Here is a 17730-nt window from a genome sequence, read left to right as displayed (position 1 = left end):
CCCCCCCAAAAAAAGGACCCAGGTACAGGCAGCCCAGATAGGATGCAGGAGGAGGAGGAGGAGGAGGAGGAGGAGGAGGAGGAGGAGGAGGAGGAGGAGGGAAGACGGAGCAGAGCAGAACAAAACAAGACACATGTCAATGAATGATGGAAAGACGTCATGGAGAAGCAATGACTCTGCACAACACGAGAACCAAACAGAAGATGAGCGACGACAAGCGCGCAAAACAGCGCATTGGAGCGAATGTGACAGGCAGTGTGATGCGTGAGGCGTAAGCAGCGCGCTTGCATAGCTCAGAAGGATGTATCGCTGGCACACTTTCAATATCACATCGCATATGTGTGCGTGACATTTTAACATGCAGATGATTTATCAGTCTTTGTGAGCAAAATGTAAAAACAATGCGAGTGGTGATACAGGCGAGTAAAGTGTGAGAAAGCAAAACGGGGGGGGGGGGGGGGGGGGGATCATGAAGTCATATAAGAAATCAGTTGGCATACCTAGCAGCAGGTCCAGAGGTATCATCTCCTTCACTGCGTCAAAGATGCCTCTCTGTCTGGCCTCTTGACCATCCAGCTCCCTAGCACAGGCCTTGCAACAGCCACACGCAGAGCAGCCAGACTCTCCAGAGCCACAGCCACAGATACTGGTAGGACACAGACGGACAAATACGTTCACATTATGAGAACCAATGTCGCCAAAAATGTGTTGAAAAAAGATCCTCCCCAAGGTCATGTGCACATTTTCTGTCTCTTGACAGTACTTGGTCATTGATAAGTGTATGTGCTGTACAGATACTGTAGTTACCACCTTCAGTTCTCTGTGCTTCTTACCCTCCTGGTACTCTGTCCGGCCGTCCGCTGCTGACACAGCTGGCACCATAGCCGGTGCAGTCGCCGCACACCGTGCACACCATGCACTGGTCCAGCTTCCACTTGTGCATGCCCGGCTGGCACATCATGCTCTTCTCTTCCTTCTCTTCCAGCTCGTCCTCCAGGTCCTCATCCATGGCGGTGGCCATGCTCTCCACACCGAACGCTACAATAAACACACACACACACACACACACACACACACACACACACACACACACGGGAAAGACATCAGATGGAGCGCAGTACGAAGACAATGTGCGTTTATGGAAGACACAATATACAGTATGTTGTCGTTTGGATTTGTTTGTCCAACTGTTCACCTTTCCCTGCCTGGCTCATGGATCCCGTGTCTCTGCCACACTGGCCCTTGTTGTTCACCCCAAATGTCCACACTTCACCACTCTTGGTCAGAACACAGGTATGGGCCTTGCCCATGGCAACCTGAGTTACAGAGTGACCTTTCAGGTCCGTCACCTGGCCTGCAGACGAGAAAGTAATGATTATAAAGAGCGCGAGAAACTGAGAAATATATCTTTCTAAAATGTCTTTATCAAAGAAACTACTGAGAAACTGAGGTTGAAGAAACAGCCATGTCCCAGTCAACTCACAAGTGCTGTCACTGTAAATAGCATCTTTGCCAAACATGTAGAGCTCTCCGTCCTTGGTGACGATGCTGCTGCTGCCGTTGTTACACGCTGTGTGCACCGCTGTCTTGGTCTCTAATTTGATCATCTTCTTGGGCTTGTAGGGCTTGGGCTGTCTGCGGCTTTTAGCTGCAAGGGAAAACAACAGACATCAACGTCAGGAGTTCAACTGAGGGGGCTTTGAGTCAGCGCTTAATAATAAAATTTATTTTTAAAGGTTTGCCCAAAGTTTGAAATTGTCTTACTGGACTCTCCGTCCTCTCCCTTGCTGGCAGAGCCTGTAAAGAACACGCTTCCGTCTTCGGCCACCAGCAGCGCATGAGAGCCATCGTGGCCGACCGAGAACTGAATGATTTTGGGAGACTTTGTAACGGGCAGTTCCACCCATTTCCCTGCTGAAGGGCCACCCTGCTTTATGCCCAGGCTCTGGTACTTTCCGGTGTAGTAAATCTGCAAGGGGAAGATGAGAAAAGAAGTTCAGGACCAAATTGTCTTACAGTGGTTCTTTTTGGATCTACAGTATCCATTTGTTTGCACTATGCTGTGTCAAAAGTTTAATCTGGGTGAATTTGTTTTTGGCAGATGGCCCGGAATCTTGAATTGGGAGAGCCGACATCAACATGGGCTGTCCCGAACACAATTTTAGCCATCAGTTGCCTCTCACTCTTAACTCAGGGAGTCAGTCGGTAAGAAAAATAAGATTTATGATTGCCAGAAAAAAAGAAAGTGTGAAAAAAAGTTTGTGTCGGAGTCACAACTTGCTGCCATTGCGCCATTGAGCCCTGGTGAGGCCGGTGCATTAAAACAGCGGCGGCAGTTGGCAACGATGACAACACAAGCTGTCAAACTTTCCTCAAACTACCGGTCGTTATTTACTCATATTGTACTTTATTTTGCGAAATGGATGAGACTGTCTATCCATTTACGTCAGTCTCTCAGCGCCACACGCACACACACACACCCGTCTGAGAATAACTCAGAATAATTCATATTGATGCGTAATGAATAGTGTAGGATTACTATTTCGTGGGCTACAAGTTTTTTACATTGTGGTGCTACATTTACAAATGCTACTGGAGAAGATTGTTTTTATTTTTAACTCAAATCATCTGACATTCACTTCATGATAATATGACGAACACACAGTAGCTTGTAAACAAACACTGGGCCTTTGACTCGCCTTTACACCAAATACCTGGCATCATTTCCAACCCGAACGATGAGCGAACTTTGTGCCAAGATGCAAGTCAGCTGCTCCTATTTTTACCCATCCAGCCAGTCTGGGTTAAGGTATTCTGCAGATAAAGTGGCCTGCTATCTACAGATGAGGCCCACTGCACCACACCTACAGCACAGACACACCCCAACAAACTGCATAGCTAGCACGCTCGTCTAAAAGAAATGGGACTTATCTCAGTAGGCCCAGCCACTGCCTACAGTGATTGGGCCTCCTGAGTCCATGACCGGCCGCAGCCCGAGTCCATGACCGGCCGCAGCCCGAGTCCATGACCGGCCGCAGCCCGAGTCCATGACCGGCCGCAGCCCGAGTCCATGACCGCCCGCAGCCCGAGTCCATGACCGCCCGCAGCCCGAGTCCATGACCGGCCGCAGCCCGAGTCCATGACCGGCCGCAGCCCGAGTCCATGACCGCCCGCAGCCCGAGTCCATGACCGGCCGCAGCCCGAGTCCATGACCGGCCGCAGCCCGAGTCCATGACCGGCCGCAGCCCGAGTCCATGACCGGCCGCAGCCCGAGTCCATGACCGGCCGCAGCCCGAGTCCATGACCGGCCGCAGCCCGAGTCCATGACCGGCCGCAGCCCGAGTCCATGACCGGCCGCAGCCCGAGTCCATGACCGGCCGCAGCCCGAGTCCATGACCGACCGCAGCCCGAGTCCATGACCGACCGCAGCCCGAGTCCATGACCGACCGCAGCCCGAGTCCATGACCGACCGCAGCCCGAGTCATGACCGCCCGCAGCCCGAGTCCATGACCGACCGCATCCCGAGTCCATGACCGACCGCAGCCCGAGTCATGACCGACCGCAGCCCGAGTCCATGACTGGCCGCAGCCTTAAGCTTAGTTTATACTCGCGCGTGGCGGCGTAGCGTCAACCTCCGCCGATGGCACGTTTCATGTTGGTGTTTCTACTCCTATATAAATTCATAAACATAGAAAGCTTCACTTGCAGCGAGCCATGGCTATCGGTCAAAGCTACTGCCTAGCTGGGTGAAATACACAATAACCAATACTTGGACCTCTCAATGTCTCAATACTTGAGACATCTCCCAAAAAAAATATATATATCTCCCTCATTATGTTTTATTTAAAAGGGCCCCTAAATATATCCAAAACAAGAAGAGATGTCTTATTGTTGTGCTTTAGTTTAGTGCAGCCTGACCTAGGAAAATCTGACTGCAGCTAACTGCATACAGATGTTTTGAGATAAAGGGAATGTTCGTTTTATACGATGGGCTTCATGTGGCCAGTGTGACGAAAGAAGGAAGGGAAGGCATGCAGAGACACAATTCATTTAGAGCTTTTTCACTACGTTCCCCCTCTAAAGTGTCATTAGCAAGACGAGAGCTGTAAAGAGCGCAACGGTTCAGTCTGTTCCAACGGTCGTTTTCTTTGTTAAACGATTGAGGCAGATAGGATTTTTCACACTCACCTTTCCTGAGGCGGTTTTCATCAAAGCAAACTCCCTGCCCGCTCCGAGCAACGCTGCCTCTTCATCAAAGCCTGTGCCTGGGACGACAACATTTAGACACAAATAAGGTTGGAAAGAATGATTTGTTTTCTTCTTTTTTTTTAATTCAATGTGTTTCGAACAATTTCTGACACATTTGTAACCTTGTCGACACAAATGTCTTTAGCAGGTATACGCATCCATATAGAAAATCCCAAACCCACAGCCTTACACAGATATAAGTATATTTTCATCACTCACTGATGATGTGCAGATCCTTCTCCAGGTCGAACAGAGAGATGCCACAGGCGTGCAGACATTTCCTCGCCAGCTTCAGCTGCAGTTCCTGCTGCAGGGCCGGGTCTGAGCTCATGGTATAGATCCGCACCACGAAACCATCCTGCAGGAGTCGGGGGCCGACAGGATGAAACACGGTTCAGTTTCATGACTCAATGTTGCTACAGAGTGGCACTTAAGAGTCCAGCTAACAATTTTAGGAAACAGGAAGTCCCTTCATGAAAACACATCCCCACTTCAGCTCCCTGAATTTGAGCAAATCAAGCTCTTAAAGGAAAAGTTCAAACTTTTGAGAAATAAATGACTCATTTATTTTCTTGCCATGTATGCATGTATGTTACTCACATGTATGGACACTAAATATGAATATTTAGTGAAAATATGCATATTTCCTATATTTCTTTAAATCGCAATAATGTGAGATGGGGACACCCTGAGGACATGAAACACTTGACTGCATGACTTTAGTGGGGAATGAGGTTCACTACATATGCGTTGGATAGGCACACTCCTTACTGGAGTCACGGATAAGTCTGTCAACTGGTCTGTCCATTTATCCTAACAACACCATGAGGTGTGATCCATCCACAACTCACAACACTTGTAATTCGTTACCCATGTTGAACGCGTCGGGGCAAACGTGGGTGTCCTAGTCATCGTTTTCAGGGGTCTTCTTTTCTGCACGTCCAGATTTTAAAAACGCAACTCGGGAGTTTTCAAACTACAACGGCTTTGCCAGTGTTTCCAAACGTCTCCGTTTTTAGGGGTTCTGAAACGCCGGGGTAGGATGGACGCGAGGCATCGGCGTAGCAAAAGACGCAGCGCTGTGGATGCAGCCTCGGACTCAATGCAGGGCAAACAGATGATGCAGCTGCCAGAAATGTGGGCTAGTCAGACTGTAGGGTTCGTGGCTGAAGGGGGGTAATTTATGAGGCGGGGGAGAGTAAAGAGAGGAACACAACAAGGAAATAATTGGGAGCAACAGAGGTGTAAGAAAAGATGAAGGGTAGCGTGGGGATGGTCTGGTTTCCACAGTGTGGTAATGATGACGCACTCATCTATTGTGCTTTGATTCCTGCAGAGCAGAGCACATGTGCCACTCACATCATTAAATAAAGCACCTCTATCCTCTGGCCAGTATACCCATTAACTTTTCCTCCCTCCCTACATGTTACCTTCTTCCTACCTCCTTGACCTCCTATAGTTCACCCACATCACCCTCTTCCTCCGTCTTCCCAGCAATCTGAAACCCCCTCGTTGTATGAATCGTGTGGTTTTCCTCAACCGTTAAGTGGTCTCCGCTGTGGTTGCATTTGCTGGCTGCTTTTTTTTTTTTTTTTTTTTTTTTTTAAATGCAGCTTCTGAGAACTCCCTCCTCCCCCATACAATATCCCGATCCCTTTGATTAGCCTAGAGACTGCCATCAGGCTAACTGCGACGGCAGCTATATGGATTCCACATCTTCACCTCCCCCACTCACATTACATAGTGCTTATGCAGATAACTGCTTGAGAGATTAAGCTCTCTGGAGAATACCCACATCTGGTGCCACACCCACATATAGACTTCACACACGGACACAGCTACACACACAGACACACGCCCCTCAGTGGCACAGCTGAGAGCAAGTGAGGCTGAGGCCTCCATGGCAGGGGAAGTGACAGCTGCTTCACGGGGCAGCGCAAGTGAAACAGCTACCTTATTTTGACTAACAATGAGGGGAACGCGCATTGAATGAAAGCTCACAGAGTTGCACAAGATGAAAAGGGTGACAATTGAAGAGCAGGAAAGGGTTTGATAGCACTAGTGTGTACGTGATCGATGAATGGCACCGTAAACATATGGTCTCTGCATTTCTTTTAGTACGGACAACTGCTCACAAACGCTGACGATAGAGATGGACTCTAACATCCTAGAATTGACAGCGTAACAGATTTGTTTGTCACCCGCACGTCGAATGCAACCGATACCTTATGAGTCAGTCTTTGCAGCTGTCCACACCGGCCTCGTAGAGGCTCGCATCTCAGCTGCATCTCAAGGGCCTAACCGCGACCCGAGGCCTGTATTTACGGATCGTGTTTTTGTTATACACGCGCAAACACGAGGTTGATCCCCAATAAAACACTGCTACTTTGCCACAAATCTACTACATATTAATGATTAGATCATTATGTCATCATTTTACTTAGTCAACTTTTATCATGTTATCTTTCTTTATAGTTATCCAACCTTGTTCTTTGATTGTATTGTTTCTGATGTTTTATGTTTATTGACGTGTATTTATTGATTCTGTATCGTTTGATGTGTAAAGCGTTTTGAATAACAAAAGTCCTCTTTAAAGTTTCAGACCAACACATTTCTTTTGTAAAAACAGTAATGTTAGCCTCTCGCTATGTGATGAAGGTTAAAACATGGTAGTAGTGTCAAATCATGAAAGAATATTTCACATCAGTGTTAATAGAAAGATGAATCAGGACAATCAGACAGTGACGTGACCCGACGCCTGCCGTCTAGACTCGGGGGGGCAAGTCAATGACGATTCAAGACTTTTTCCAGACGCGACTCACAGGCCGGACCTCTGACATGGAATCTAACAATCCTACAGTGAATAATAATAAAGTCAGCTCCTTCCACCATGCTACCAGCGGACATGGGCAGTACAGGGTTCAATTACACATGTAAAGAAAACAGTGTGAACTTCCCCCAACTGATACCAATTCAATCTCACATTAAAAACATTGTTCTGTTAAAGTGCCTCAGAAAGATGATGCATGTTATTGTCATGGCGGTGAAGAGCAGGAACATTCGACGTACGTCTTTGCAGGCTGCTATCTGGTTGATGTACTCTCCGTCTGTGAAGATGATGTTCTGTCCGTCTGAATGTTGACCTGCAAAGAGAAACAAAGTCAATTGTATCTTGTTAGTTGGAATTTAAATAACTTCATAACAATGAAGCGTGGTTATTTTTCTGTAAACAAGCCGAAGTGTTTTTCTTAGAACCTGGCATGGTGACAGTCCCCTCATGCTCCAGAGTCTCAGGGTTGATCTTGATGGCCGACATCGTGTGGTTGCTTGTGTCCCGATACAACAGGTACCCCTGAAGACACAAAAGAAACACTGCTGCTGATCGACCGACAGTGAGGACTATTTCTAACGGAGGCCTTACAGCTTGCTTACACATATTGTTGATAACGATGAAGATACTATACTTTAACAACACCAGGATTCATAAAAACACAGTTTACAGTTGTTGAGATTCACGGGACCAACATTAAACTTAGCACGGCTACAAATAACCAACATCATTTAAGGATGGAGGGGAAGTCAAATTGTTTGCACACTCAAAGCCTTTTGCAAAACCACTTCACAGAAATGTATGTGCGGAGCATCTCGATGAAAGCTCCACCACCAACCTGAGCAAAGCCCAGCCACGACCTCTTGTCCTTCCGGTTCCTGGTACGAGACGTGGAGTTGTACACGTGGCCCTGTGAGGCATTGATGACAACACATGAGCAGACGACCACAGACACTGACATACCTTTAATGTTAAAAATAAAAATGTTTTATTTAGCACGCATTGGAGTCGTCACCCTCTTTAAAGTGAGTGTTGTGTTATAAAGCAGCGTTATGGCTGCCTAGTAACAGTGCTCTCTGCCAGAGGCCATTATGTTCTTCAGCCTCATTTATATAAAAATAAAAGACAACACATGTCAGTATAAATACAGTTCAACAGCAACACAAACTACATCCTCCAAAACGTCCATGAAGTCGAATCAACACATGCAAAAAACTGATGATAACCTTCATGAATTTAGGATTTACAGCTGGATTAGAGTGCATTAGTTTCAGCCTGGTGTACCTAATAAACTGGCGACAGAGTATATAGTTGCTAACCCATGCATCTCTAAAATGTGAACATTTCCCCAAGCCAAGAACAGCAGTCCTCCTTATGATTTGATTCATTTTTATCGAAATAATCCAGTTTACCCGTTTATGTCTGAATAAAGAGAATTCTCTCAAATTTAGGAGACACTGTGGTTGTCACATTACAGTTCGCGACATGCAGCTTCGAGTGTCCCGTACCCTGACGGTGCCACTGTATCCTGAGCCCACTTTGTAGAGTCCGTCCTTGCAGAGCAAGTACAGGAAGGAGCCATCGGTCTGCAGAAGGCAGCGCTCGTCCTCGTCGATGGCCACCTCCTTCAGGGTCCACTTGTTCATGAGGGCAGCGCGCTTGATGCCGTTCCCGAACCAGTCCTGGATCTGGATCTTTCCCACCAGGACTGCCTGTACACTCCTTTGTAGGGCATTGAGTATGGTGGGCACCTGGTGAGATTGGCGAGACAAAGGAGAGGGGGTGGAAATTAGCAGAAGTGCCAAACTCTAATGGGACATCATGGGGTGTGTTTTGTGGGGTAGACCACGCACCAGGCGGCTTTGCTGCCGACTGAGTCAAATCCATTCATATTTGCTCTCTTTGCTCTGCGTTTTCACACAAACACATTTCTCACATCCTTTATAAAAACCACACACCGCTGGTCTCACCGTTCACACACGTGCAAACAAACACACCGACACGTACAGCACATAAGCCCACACTTCCCGCCCGCCTGCCTGCCTGCCTGACATTGTGATGATTCACAGCCCAGTCTGTGGGGGATAAATGTGTGAGGCTCTCTGCAGCCTTGGTCAGGCGTAGTAATTTTATCAGTATGCAGATAAAGGGTGAAACATTGTTATGGACATAAAGCATTCCCACAAACAAAAAACATGCTTACAGTTGAAAATACTCCTAAAACCTTAGAAAAGCAGTTTTGATGTGACGTAGAAGACATTACAAAATAAACTGAGTATGAAACAAAGAGGCAGGCTAGAGATGAAACCGGCGTCAGAATGCTGTGCAGGGTCGAGTCAGAGCGGCCTGACATTTTCTAAAACTCAATTTGTGCCGTCCAGAGACTGTGCCGAGTCTCTCTGCTCAGAGGAAGTGCATGGCGGAGCCAGAGGTTATATTAGCCTTCTACAGTGCACTGTGGTGATCTGAATAGAGACGTGCACATTTCCCAGTAGAGCTGGTTTAGACATGACAAAAGGTAATTCGGTTAAATTGAATCCGGGATGTGAGAAAAGCGCAAGGAACCGCTGCCTCATTTGCTGGTTTTCTAACCGGTACAAACGCAATGTATGAGGCGTCCAGACCTGTTACACAAGTCATGTGACATTAGTCTGCTGTTATCCAAACTTTAAGTTTTTCCTAATGGATTGTATATTTCATTGCTTTGAAGCCATTTTGAGTTTGAAAACCTTATAAATTACACTTAAATTACATAATTATGTTGACATAATCCCATTTGACTCTGCAATTCAAATTATAGGCTAATATCATTTGATATGTATTCACATAGCCTAACAGTGTCACCGTTCATTTAGATTGGCTATTCATGCTACAGTAAAACACTACTCTATCAATATGCTAAATTATTTGACATCCTCTTGTTGCAGTTATCATTTTTCATATGGAACCATTACGGAACCACACAGCATTAACAGCACTCGTTATTTTTCCACATTCCTCGCCATTAAGGTCCTTTAATTCTGCTATTTAAAATAGACTTTCCTTTATGGATCTCTGGAAGTAGCGCTTCAATAAAAGTCATATGCTGCAGGATGCGTAGCCTTACATGGTATTATTGGGGCATTCATTATGCTAATTCACAATTCTCACGAACGCACAGGTGGCATTCGTCACATTTATGTTGGTCATTTACACAGTTATCTAAAGTCAGAAGTGTTGAATCTGGCATGGCACAGACAGCTTAGATACACACAAAGGTTATTGCATGAGGTCCATTGTCATTCCAGCTTTGTGCTTCATCGAATACAAGCATCAGGAACACCTGGAATTCTTCTTGCAAGATAAAAATGTCTGTTCAACGCGAGATAGCGATCTGAACAGGTGATCAGTGCAAAAGTAAGATGTCGACGCAGATGCTAAGCCAAGCACAGTTTGGACTGACTCACAGGTATCTTCTTTCATCATGTTGGATTCATATGAACGCCACATATGAAGATGAAGAACACAGTCCTATTGCCAAACGCAGTCTGATTCATCAAAATTGGTTGATTACCTGTATCGTCTGGCAGGCGTGGCTGCCGTTGTTGGTGAGGATGGCAGAGACGGCCTGCAGGATTTTGCCGGTGTCTCCCCAGGCCACCACCAGGCTGAAGAGGCAGGCGCAGGACAGAGCGGTGATGGCCTGTCCCGTCGGGTCGTTGGGCCCCGTGCTCCGGACCGTGGTCTCCAACAACAACTGGAAAAGAGACTCTGAGGGAGGCGCACAGGTGGAGGGCAGGTTAGACGTCAGTGAAAAGGGAAAAAAACGGGAGTGCTGTGTGTAAATCAGGCTGAAACACACAAAGTGCAAAACAACTAACTAACTGCAGTCTTAAAATAACCTTTAGGTTGCAAGAACATATCTTTGACAGGGTCAACGAAACCTTTGAAGCGTCACAAACATGCTCCGGCTTACCCAGCACATCAGGAGGCTCGGTCTGAAAGCCCTCGGGCTGCTGACCCTGCAGCATGTCCAACAAGGCCTGCAGGCTCCGCAGGCACAGCGAGGGGTGAGAGAACCGAGTCTCTTTTATCAGCTCAAACACCCCGCACAGCCCGATGCCAATGATCTGCACCGCACACACAGAAAGAAGCACATTTTCTGTGAGCTAAAGAACACCGTGATGTCGAACCAAAGCCTGAGTCTTGCTAGAGTAGCAGGCTTTGTACAGCAAAATGAGGATGAAACACACAGACATTCTGCATGTAGAAAACAATCTTTTGATCTTCTAAATAAAACAGAACCGATGAAGAAAGAGGCTTGAGGTTTTCTTCTCATGATATGTCCTCATCATCCTACAGTTAAACAACCTACATTAAGCTAGGGTCCCAAGTATGTACAGTTACTACTGCTGGCTTCAACATCCACGACTAACATTTTGTGGAACAGACTCACGGGAGAAGGCAGGCTGGAGAAGGCGTTTGGCCTAGAAAAGGATCAGTGTGGCTCGTTAGTGACTCAAACTATGCTCCAATGTTTCCCTCCGATCTCACTGAAGAACTTGTAACAAAAGTGAAATGAATCAGAAACAGTAAATAAGATGCAACTCAACATAAGTGCAACTCAACAGTCTCGTGGTATTTCCACAATATCAATTTAGCACGTCTTAAAAATAACTTTGCTTATTTCCAGCTCTCCTCTGTCTTTACGTTTTTAAATCCGATATGCGATCGGACATCTGCCGTTAGGCTTAGCGCTGGTTTCTGTGGAGCAGCTCGACATCCCCACTGTTGGAGACAACAGTGGGACTTGCAAATGTGACCCAGTTTTATTTTGTTTTGCAAATTATCATGATGTGAAACTGATGAATTAGTCCCGCTTGCACCAACACGCGGTTTTAGCGCTGGCGTTAATGGCATACATTGTGTGCTTAAAAAGTGACAAAAAATGATTCATAACACAATGCTAATGTTGATTTTGCAACTGAAGGTGGACACTACACAAGCAATCCTAAAACAATTAATATCATCGAATTTATTGTGGTAGCCCATAAGACTCAACCGCACAATTTATTATTTGGTGTCTACATTTTTTTTAAAGCGCTATTTCACCAAAGCATCGATAATACAGCTAAACTATAAAAAATATGAATGTGTCGCCTTGCATGTCCATTAATTGGTGCTCCTACAACTTTTAGTAGGAAGCCGACAGCTCTGATGATGAGTGAGACCGATAAACCGGCAGGCTCACAGCAGAAGAGGGAGCTGGGGGAATCAGAGCAGCGGCTGTAATCCTCACAGAAAGAGGGCGTCAGACCTTTTGTAAAGAGACTCTAATAATGAGTCCTACATACCAGCCCCGGGAGATTAAGGATTGTTGTACCCCTAAGATAAAGGGCACAGCCCGGCTCTCGCCTTGACACCGAGCGCCGCCACCAACACATCAGCGGCCAACACTGCCCCGCTGCTCATACCTTTGGCAGCTTCACGGCCGGCTCGCGGTACTCTTCCTCCTCCTCGCTGTCGGAGTCGGCGCTCTGCACCGAGCTCCTGGAGGCCAGCACTAGGGAGGCCTCTCTCTGCTGCCAGTCCAGCACACAGTGCCGCACGTTGCAGTAGACATTGAAAGCAGATGGGTTGCTGTGCAGCTTGATGTCCGGCACGCAGAGGGCTCCATCTAGACTCTCGGCCTGTGGGAAAAAAAAAAAAGGAGTGAGGGTGATCAGCAGATTTGATACAATTTGGTGTGACGATAAGCTATTTAAGCACACAAAATAATCTTTTATGAACAGCAATGTTTTATCAGAATCAGAAACCGAAACCGTTCATTACCAGTGTATGTTGAACATACAAGGAATTTGACATGACGGGAGCTGCGTAACATTTAACATCAATCAACAATGCAAATTAGAATTAACAACAAAAACAACACAAAACATTGCGCACCGAATCGTCGCGGCAGCCATGTCCGGCGCCATCTTGGAAACCATCTTGGAAAGCTGACCGGGATAGACAAGACTGGCCACTTTTCCAGTCGTTTTCCAGTTATTGACTAGGAGTATGTCTAATTCTAAAGAGTCAGCCTGTTGTGTTTAAACCTGATGTTTGGTTCGCTCGGGCCACTACAAATTTCCTTGAAGTTATTCATTTTGTGTTGATGTTGGCGGTCCCTGTGGACTAAAGTGGTAGTGTTTCCGAGCATCAGAGTCCCTTTAGAAAACATCTAATTATGTTCTGACAGTCCGCTATGCTCAGTCCAGGTTCTGGTTCTCCCGTGCCTCCTTTCCCTCCAGCGGGTCCAGCAGTACTGCCGGGCTATGGGCTCTCGGCGCGCGGTGGGCTGGTCTCTGCCAGAGCCAGTGAACCTGCATGATTTCATGTGATTTTGCGCTGAATCCGAACTGGTGGCACCAATGAATAGACAGTCTTCTATCTGATGGTCTCGTTCATATATGGAGGCATCAGTATTAAATTGACACCATTTCATAACCAATTAAAATTTCCTCACAGCAGCTTTAACATCATCATATTGAAATCGTTCGTTTTGGGTTGTGGCTCTCGACTGCTCGTGACTCGAGGCAATTTCAGTGCTGGTCCACTAAAGACGTGCCTAACCAAAGCCAGTAGTGCCCACTGACCACGATAAGTGGGGCGATTTCTCATCTGGCTCTACGTGGAAAGTCCTCAGAGGTTCCTAAACCTACGGGACTCCAGGCAGATGTTAGCAGTTACGTTTGACTGAACAAAGTTATATAACACCAATATTATGGGAGTGTCAGTCTTTACACCGTCAGTTGTGTCTCCATGTCTAGTCAGTGACACATTTGTGGTCTGAAATGAATCGTCGCTTTTGCTTCGGCTCCTCAGGAAGCTCCCTTTTGTACACAGTGGGCTGGGCGAGTGTTTACCCATTTCAAGATCAGCTCAACACAGCCTTCCCTGTTACAAAATGGCTTACCCAACATTTTACATAACTAGTGCAGGAAAAGAAAAAATAAAAAATAAAAAAAAAATAAAAAGATTACCGAAAGCTGTAAAAGATATTCATTATTTAAAAAAAAAGCAATACAATGAAAATGAAACCGCTGAATAGACAAGGGTGGAATGACAACCGATGAATCATCATGGGAAATATTAGCTAATCTTTAGCTATATTTAGGAGATCCTCCCTTCAAGAAAAGGGTTTTGTTTGGGGTGGCTCCTCGTCCTAATCGAGGCTCTAAAAATAAAAAGGTAAATCATTTTGCTCAGACTGTGAACAAATGAGACAAATACAGGATTCTGGGCTAATTCAAATTAGGTCCATCTCTACAAGCGCTCCCTTTGCACATTGCTTTCACACTTTGTCATGTGATACATTGTTGTGGTGGAAAATCTGTCAGTTGAATGGTCATTTTGGAAGGTTTAGTTAGAGGTGTTGTTGTATTTGTATTCCTTGACATAAATGAGGGAGAGAAGCCAAAAGGCAAGATTTACAATTAAATCATCACAACAAAGCTTGATCCCTTACATCCAAACAGCCGTGTTCAGAGAAGCTACCCTCAACCCATCGATGGGCTTTCTCTATCCCACCAAAGCACTGTTAACTACAGTCCTGAGGCAACCTCTCTAGAGAGTCCTATTGATCGATCGGGCCTCTCTTGCAGTGTTGCACTTCTGGCATCCCAATCACAGAGGGTGATGTCATCTATTTGGGGAGAAAGGTCATTCATTCTGGGCTCAGACCGGCGGGAAGGACGGTACTGTCCACTGCTCTCCTGTCTTGCTGCTAGAGAAGCACTCGTGACCGGGCAGCATTCACTTTGCCTTGAGAGAGAACTTCAGACAATATAAAACCTAAAGATGCTAAAACCCATGAAACCCAAACCCATGAAGCAAGAAAGAGAAGAAGGGTTTCTTAGGACATGGCAGCAAAACAAAAGGGTGGAGTAGAGACCAATGTACTGCGTGATATAGCGGAGCGTTTGATATAGGAAGCGTAGCGTCTTGGGCCCATTGGAACAAAGAGGCTCCCCACAAAGTCTAACAGCTTTATGAATGCAATATTTTGGTTGCCTCCATTGCTTGAAAGCAGTTAAAACAAAAGACCTCAGTTGACAGTGGCTTTTTATTTAACCTGATATTCATGAGATCAAATATGATACTATCATATTTTAGTATACATTTATGTCACAGTCTTTGTTGTGTATTAAAAGGAAGCAGTATTGATAAAGTGGTGAAATCTAAAGGCAGCATCTGCAATCCACAAGTAAACAACACACTAATCTGAAACACAGAACCCACTATGGCCACAAATAAAACGTTAAACACAGTGAAATCTAACTGTTGTCTCCTGGTGCTATCATATGTTTAATTCAATTCGATTATATTTGTAAATACAGCAATAACTGATGTGAATATAGCTAAAATGATACGGTCAGATAAAAGTGAAGTAATAGCTGCTGTCATTTTAATAATTGTGCGGATTACCTGTGGGAAATGCTCGTAAATAGTGCACATCTGTATGCGTGTGTACAGTATAGATCAATCCTCCAGGAACAGCACTGTCTGGGCTGTGAAGTAAATTTGACGTCATGGTCACTATCTGTATTGCAGGATCCTGTGGCGCGCGCGCACGCACGCGCGCACGCACGCACGCACGCACACACACCAAAAGGAGCGGCTGTAAAACAATTTCTCTGAGCCACACAAACACAGAGAAGCGAATCTTAATTATCAGATTCTGGTCCGTTCAGTCTAGTAAAATTTGTAGATTCTCAAGGACCTGTATCAGTAAATTATTCCCACAATGCAACTCGACAGCGTCACTCAATAGACCCTCCCTGTCTGCTATACACCCACTTGTTTTCGGCTATAGGCCTCCAGTTAGTTTGCGATTGATGTTTATGATTAGAGTGAGCTATTTCAGATACGTCACACTACATCCGATAGGTCACATCTTCATGCAAACAGAGCATGAAGCTGCCAAGTGTTGTTTGACACGGAACAAACCATCAGAAACGTTTCCCTGGAAGGGGCTCCTTTAAGTGATGTCATGCTGCACACCGGCAAAGACATACGCAGCTATGCAAAGCCCGACGACCTGCTGATGTTTTGTGGTTTGTTCTCACTTTGTGATGGCACCAACCCATAAACCCAGACACGCCAGTCATCTGATGGATTCTTTTATGTTTCTGTCTGCGCTGATGATTTAATGGCCATCTAAAAGCTTTGGAGAAGGCTGGTATAGAGTCCCCGGCTGCACTTAGACAGACACACATTCCGCAGTGCTGCCTTTACGGAAAAAGATGAAGAAAAGTGGTGTCTTCCAAAGCAGTGGCTCAAGCTCACCATTGATACTTTGCACCACCATATCAGATTGGAAATATGCATTTATCAACAGGAGAATCATCAAATCATTAATCAACCATTATTTTTGTAGTTATGCCGTCTTTTTTTGATCAATTCTGAATTGGCCCATTTATTTTCCACACCACTGTTCTCTGAAACATCCCTTTCATTGTACCCGTGTATACTTGCACCATGGGTTATGAGTACTGTTAAGGAGTCTAGTCCTGTAAGCTACTGAGGCGTCTTTCCCTCTGGAGTGACCCGGTTGACGCTGGTTGGAAGCATGAGGTACCTTCTGTTACCATTGATGTGCGCTGCGTTAACATCCACAGACCAGTTTTGTAGAATGAGTCAGAGTATTTGCTGATAAAATCAGTTAATTTGTTTCCACCGACAATCAAACGCACCATTTGCAAAAAGACAACAAAACTGTTACCGCAGAAGCGGTCAAAACCTTTTGCGCTTCCCGGGTCGAACACCTGACAACAGCAGTGATTTCAGTAGCTATATACCTGCAGCCAAGATATTAATACAGCGCCACCCAATGCACACACTGAGGATAACATTTGTATATCTGGGTATTTCCAACACTATAGGGCTCCTACTAGTACATTATGTTCAATTCAGCCTCTGAAACACATTGTGTTCATATGCAGCTATTCTGCATTAGCAGGTTTTAGCAGTTGCATATCTATGTCATTTGTAGGGGTGTGTTTTCGTTCAATTTCATACTTAGGTATTTCTTTTTCTGTGAGTCAATTAAATTATCCCAATTTAGCATGTTTTCTGGTCATTCAGTAAATGAATAGTCAATATGAAATAACCACATGATTTTGTATACTGCTGTGGGAATTAAATACTTGACAAATAAAAAGTATTTTCTCATGTAAGTAAGAACTCCAGAGCAAAATAATCAGATTTTCTGAGAAATGTGAGTTAGTAGTTTCTAGTTATTATCAGTTTAGATGACCTTAGTGTTCATCACAATATCTTTATAAGATAAGATAGACTTTATTGTCCCGAAGGAAATGTGTCTTGGAAACATACATACAGTGTGATATGTGATTTTATCACAATATGATTCAATTGAAAGACGTTACATGATCATATTGAATTGTTGCCCAGCCCTAAGTGGGTGTAGGAGTGGGGGGGGGGGGTTTCCAGAATTCAAAGAGAGTCCCCGAATTATGGTGTCACGCTGGGATGACAACAGCATGAATGACTCATGTATTAAAGCTAGGGTTGGTAATCTTGAGAAACCAGCGAGGTACTCTTGGATGTTAAAAATGATCCAACAGTAAAGAGTAGCCCAATGAAAGCAGCCGGCAACACGGCAGTAGCTA

The 17730-nt window shown here is 45.4% G+C and overlaps 1 protein-coding gene across 5 annotated transcripts in view; it reads right to left on the bottom strand.

The window, feature by feature from the left end:
* The window catches only part of mycbp2 (MYC binding protein 2), a gene marked incomplete at its 5' end in the record, with an annotated part of 69595 nt that overhangs the window by 47475 nt on the left and 4390 nt on the right, over positions 1 to 17730 (bottom strand). For 4 of the 5 annotated variants that reach the window (XM_079276442.1, XM_079276444.1, XM_079276445.1 and 1 more), the window contains 14 exons: positions 501 to 646; positions 834 to 1038; positions 1196 to 1354; positions 1484 to 1648; positions 1765 to 1969; positions 4189 to 4265; positions 4468 to 4606; positions 7318 to 7391; positions 7504 to 7600; positions 7917 to 7988; positions 8587 to 8829; positions 10632 to 10828; positions 11034 to 11187; positions 12532 to 12747. In XM_079276442.1, coding sequence (XP_079132568.1) covers positions 501 to 646; positions 834 to 1038; positions 1196 to 1354; positions 1484 to 1648; positions 1765 to 1969; positions 4189 to 4265; positions 4468 to 4606; positions 7318 to 7391; positions 7504 to 7600; positions 7917 to 7988; positions 8587 to 8829; positions 10632 to 10828; positions 11034 to 11187; positions 12532 to 12747 — 2149 coding nt within the window. Of the gene's footprint in view, positions 1 to 500; positions 647 to 833; positions 1039 to 1195; positions 1355 to 1483; positions 1649 to 1764; positions 1970 to 4188; positions 4266 to 4467; positions 4607 to 7317; positions 7392 to 7503; positions 7601 to 7916; positions 8042 to 8586; positions 8830 to 10631; positions 10829 to 11033; positions 11188 to 12531; positions 12748 to 17730 lie in introns of those variants that run through there. The other variant, XM_079276446.1, reaches the window with a different exon arrangement.

The sequence above is a fragment of the Melanostigma gelatinosum genome, assembly GCF_949748355.1.
Source record: "Melanostigma gelatinosum genome assembly, chromosome: 10".
NCBI classification, from domain to species: Eukaryota; Metazoa; Chordata; class Actinopteri; order Perciformes; family Zoarcidae; genus Melanostigma; species Melanostigma gelatinosum.
This window is presented reverse-complemented; position numbering and strand designations above follow the sequence as displayed.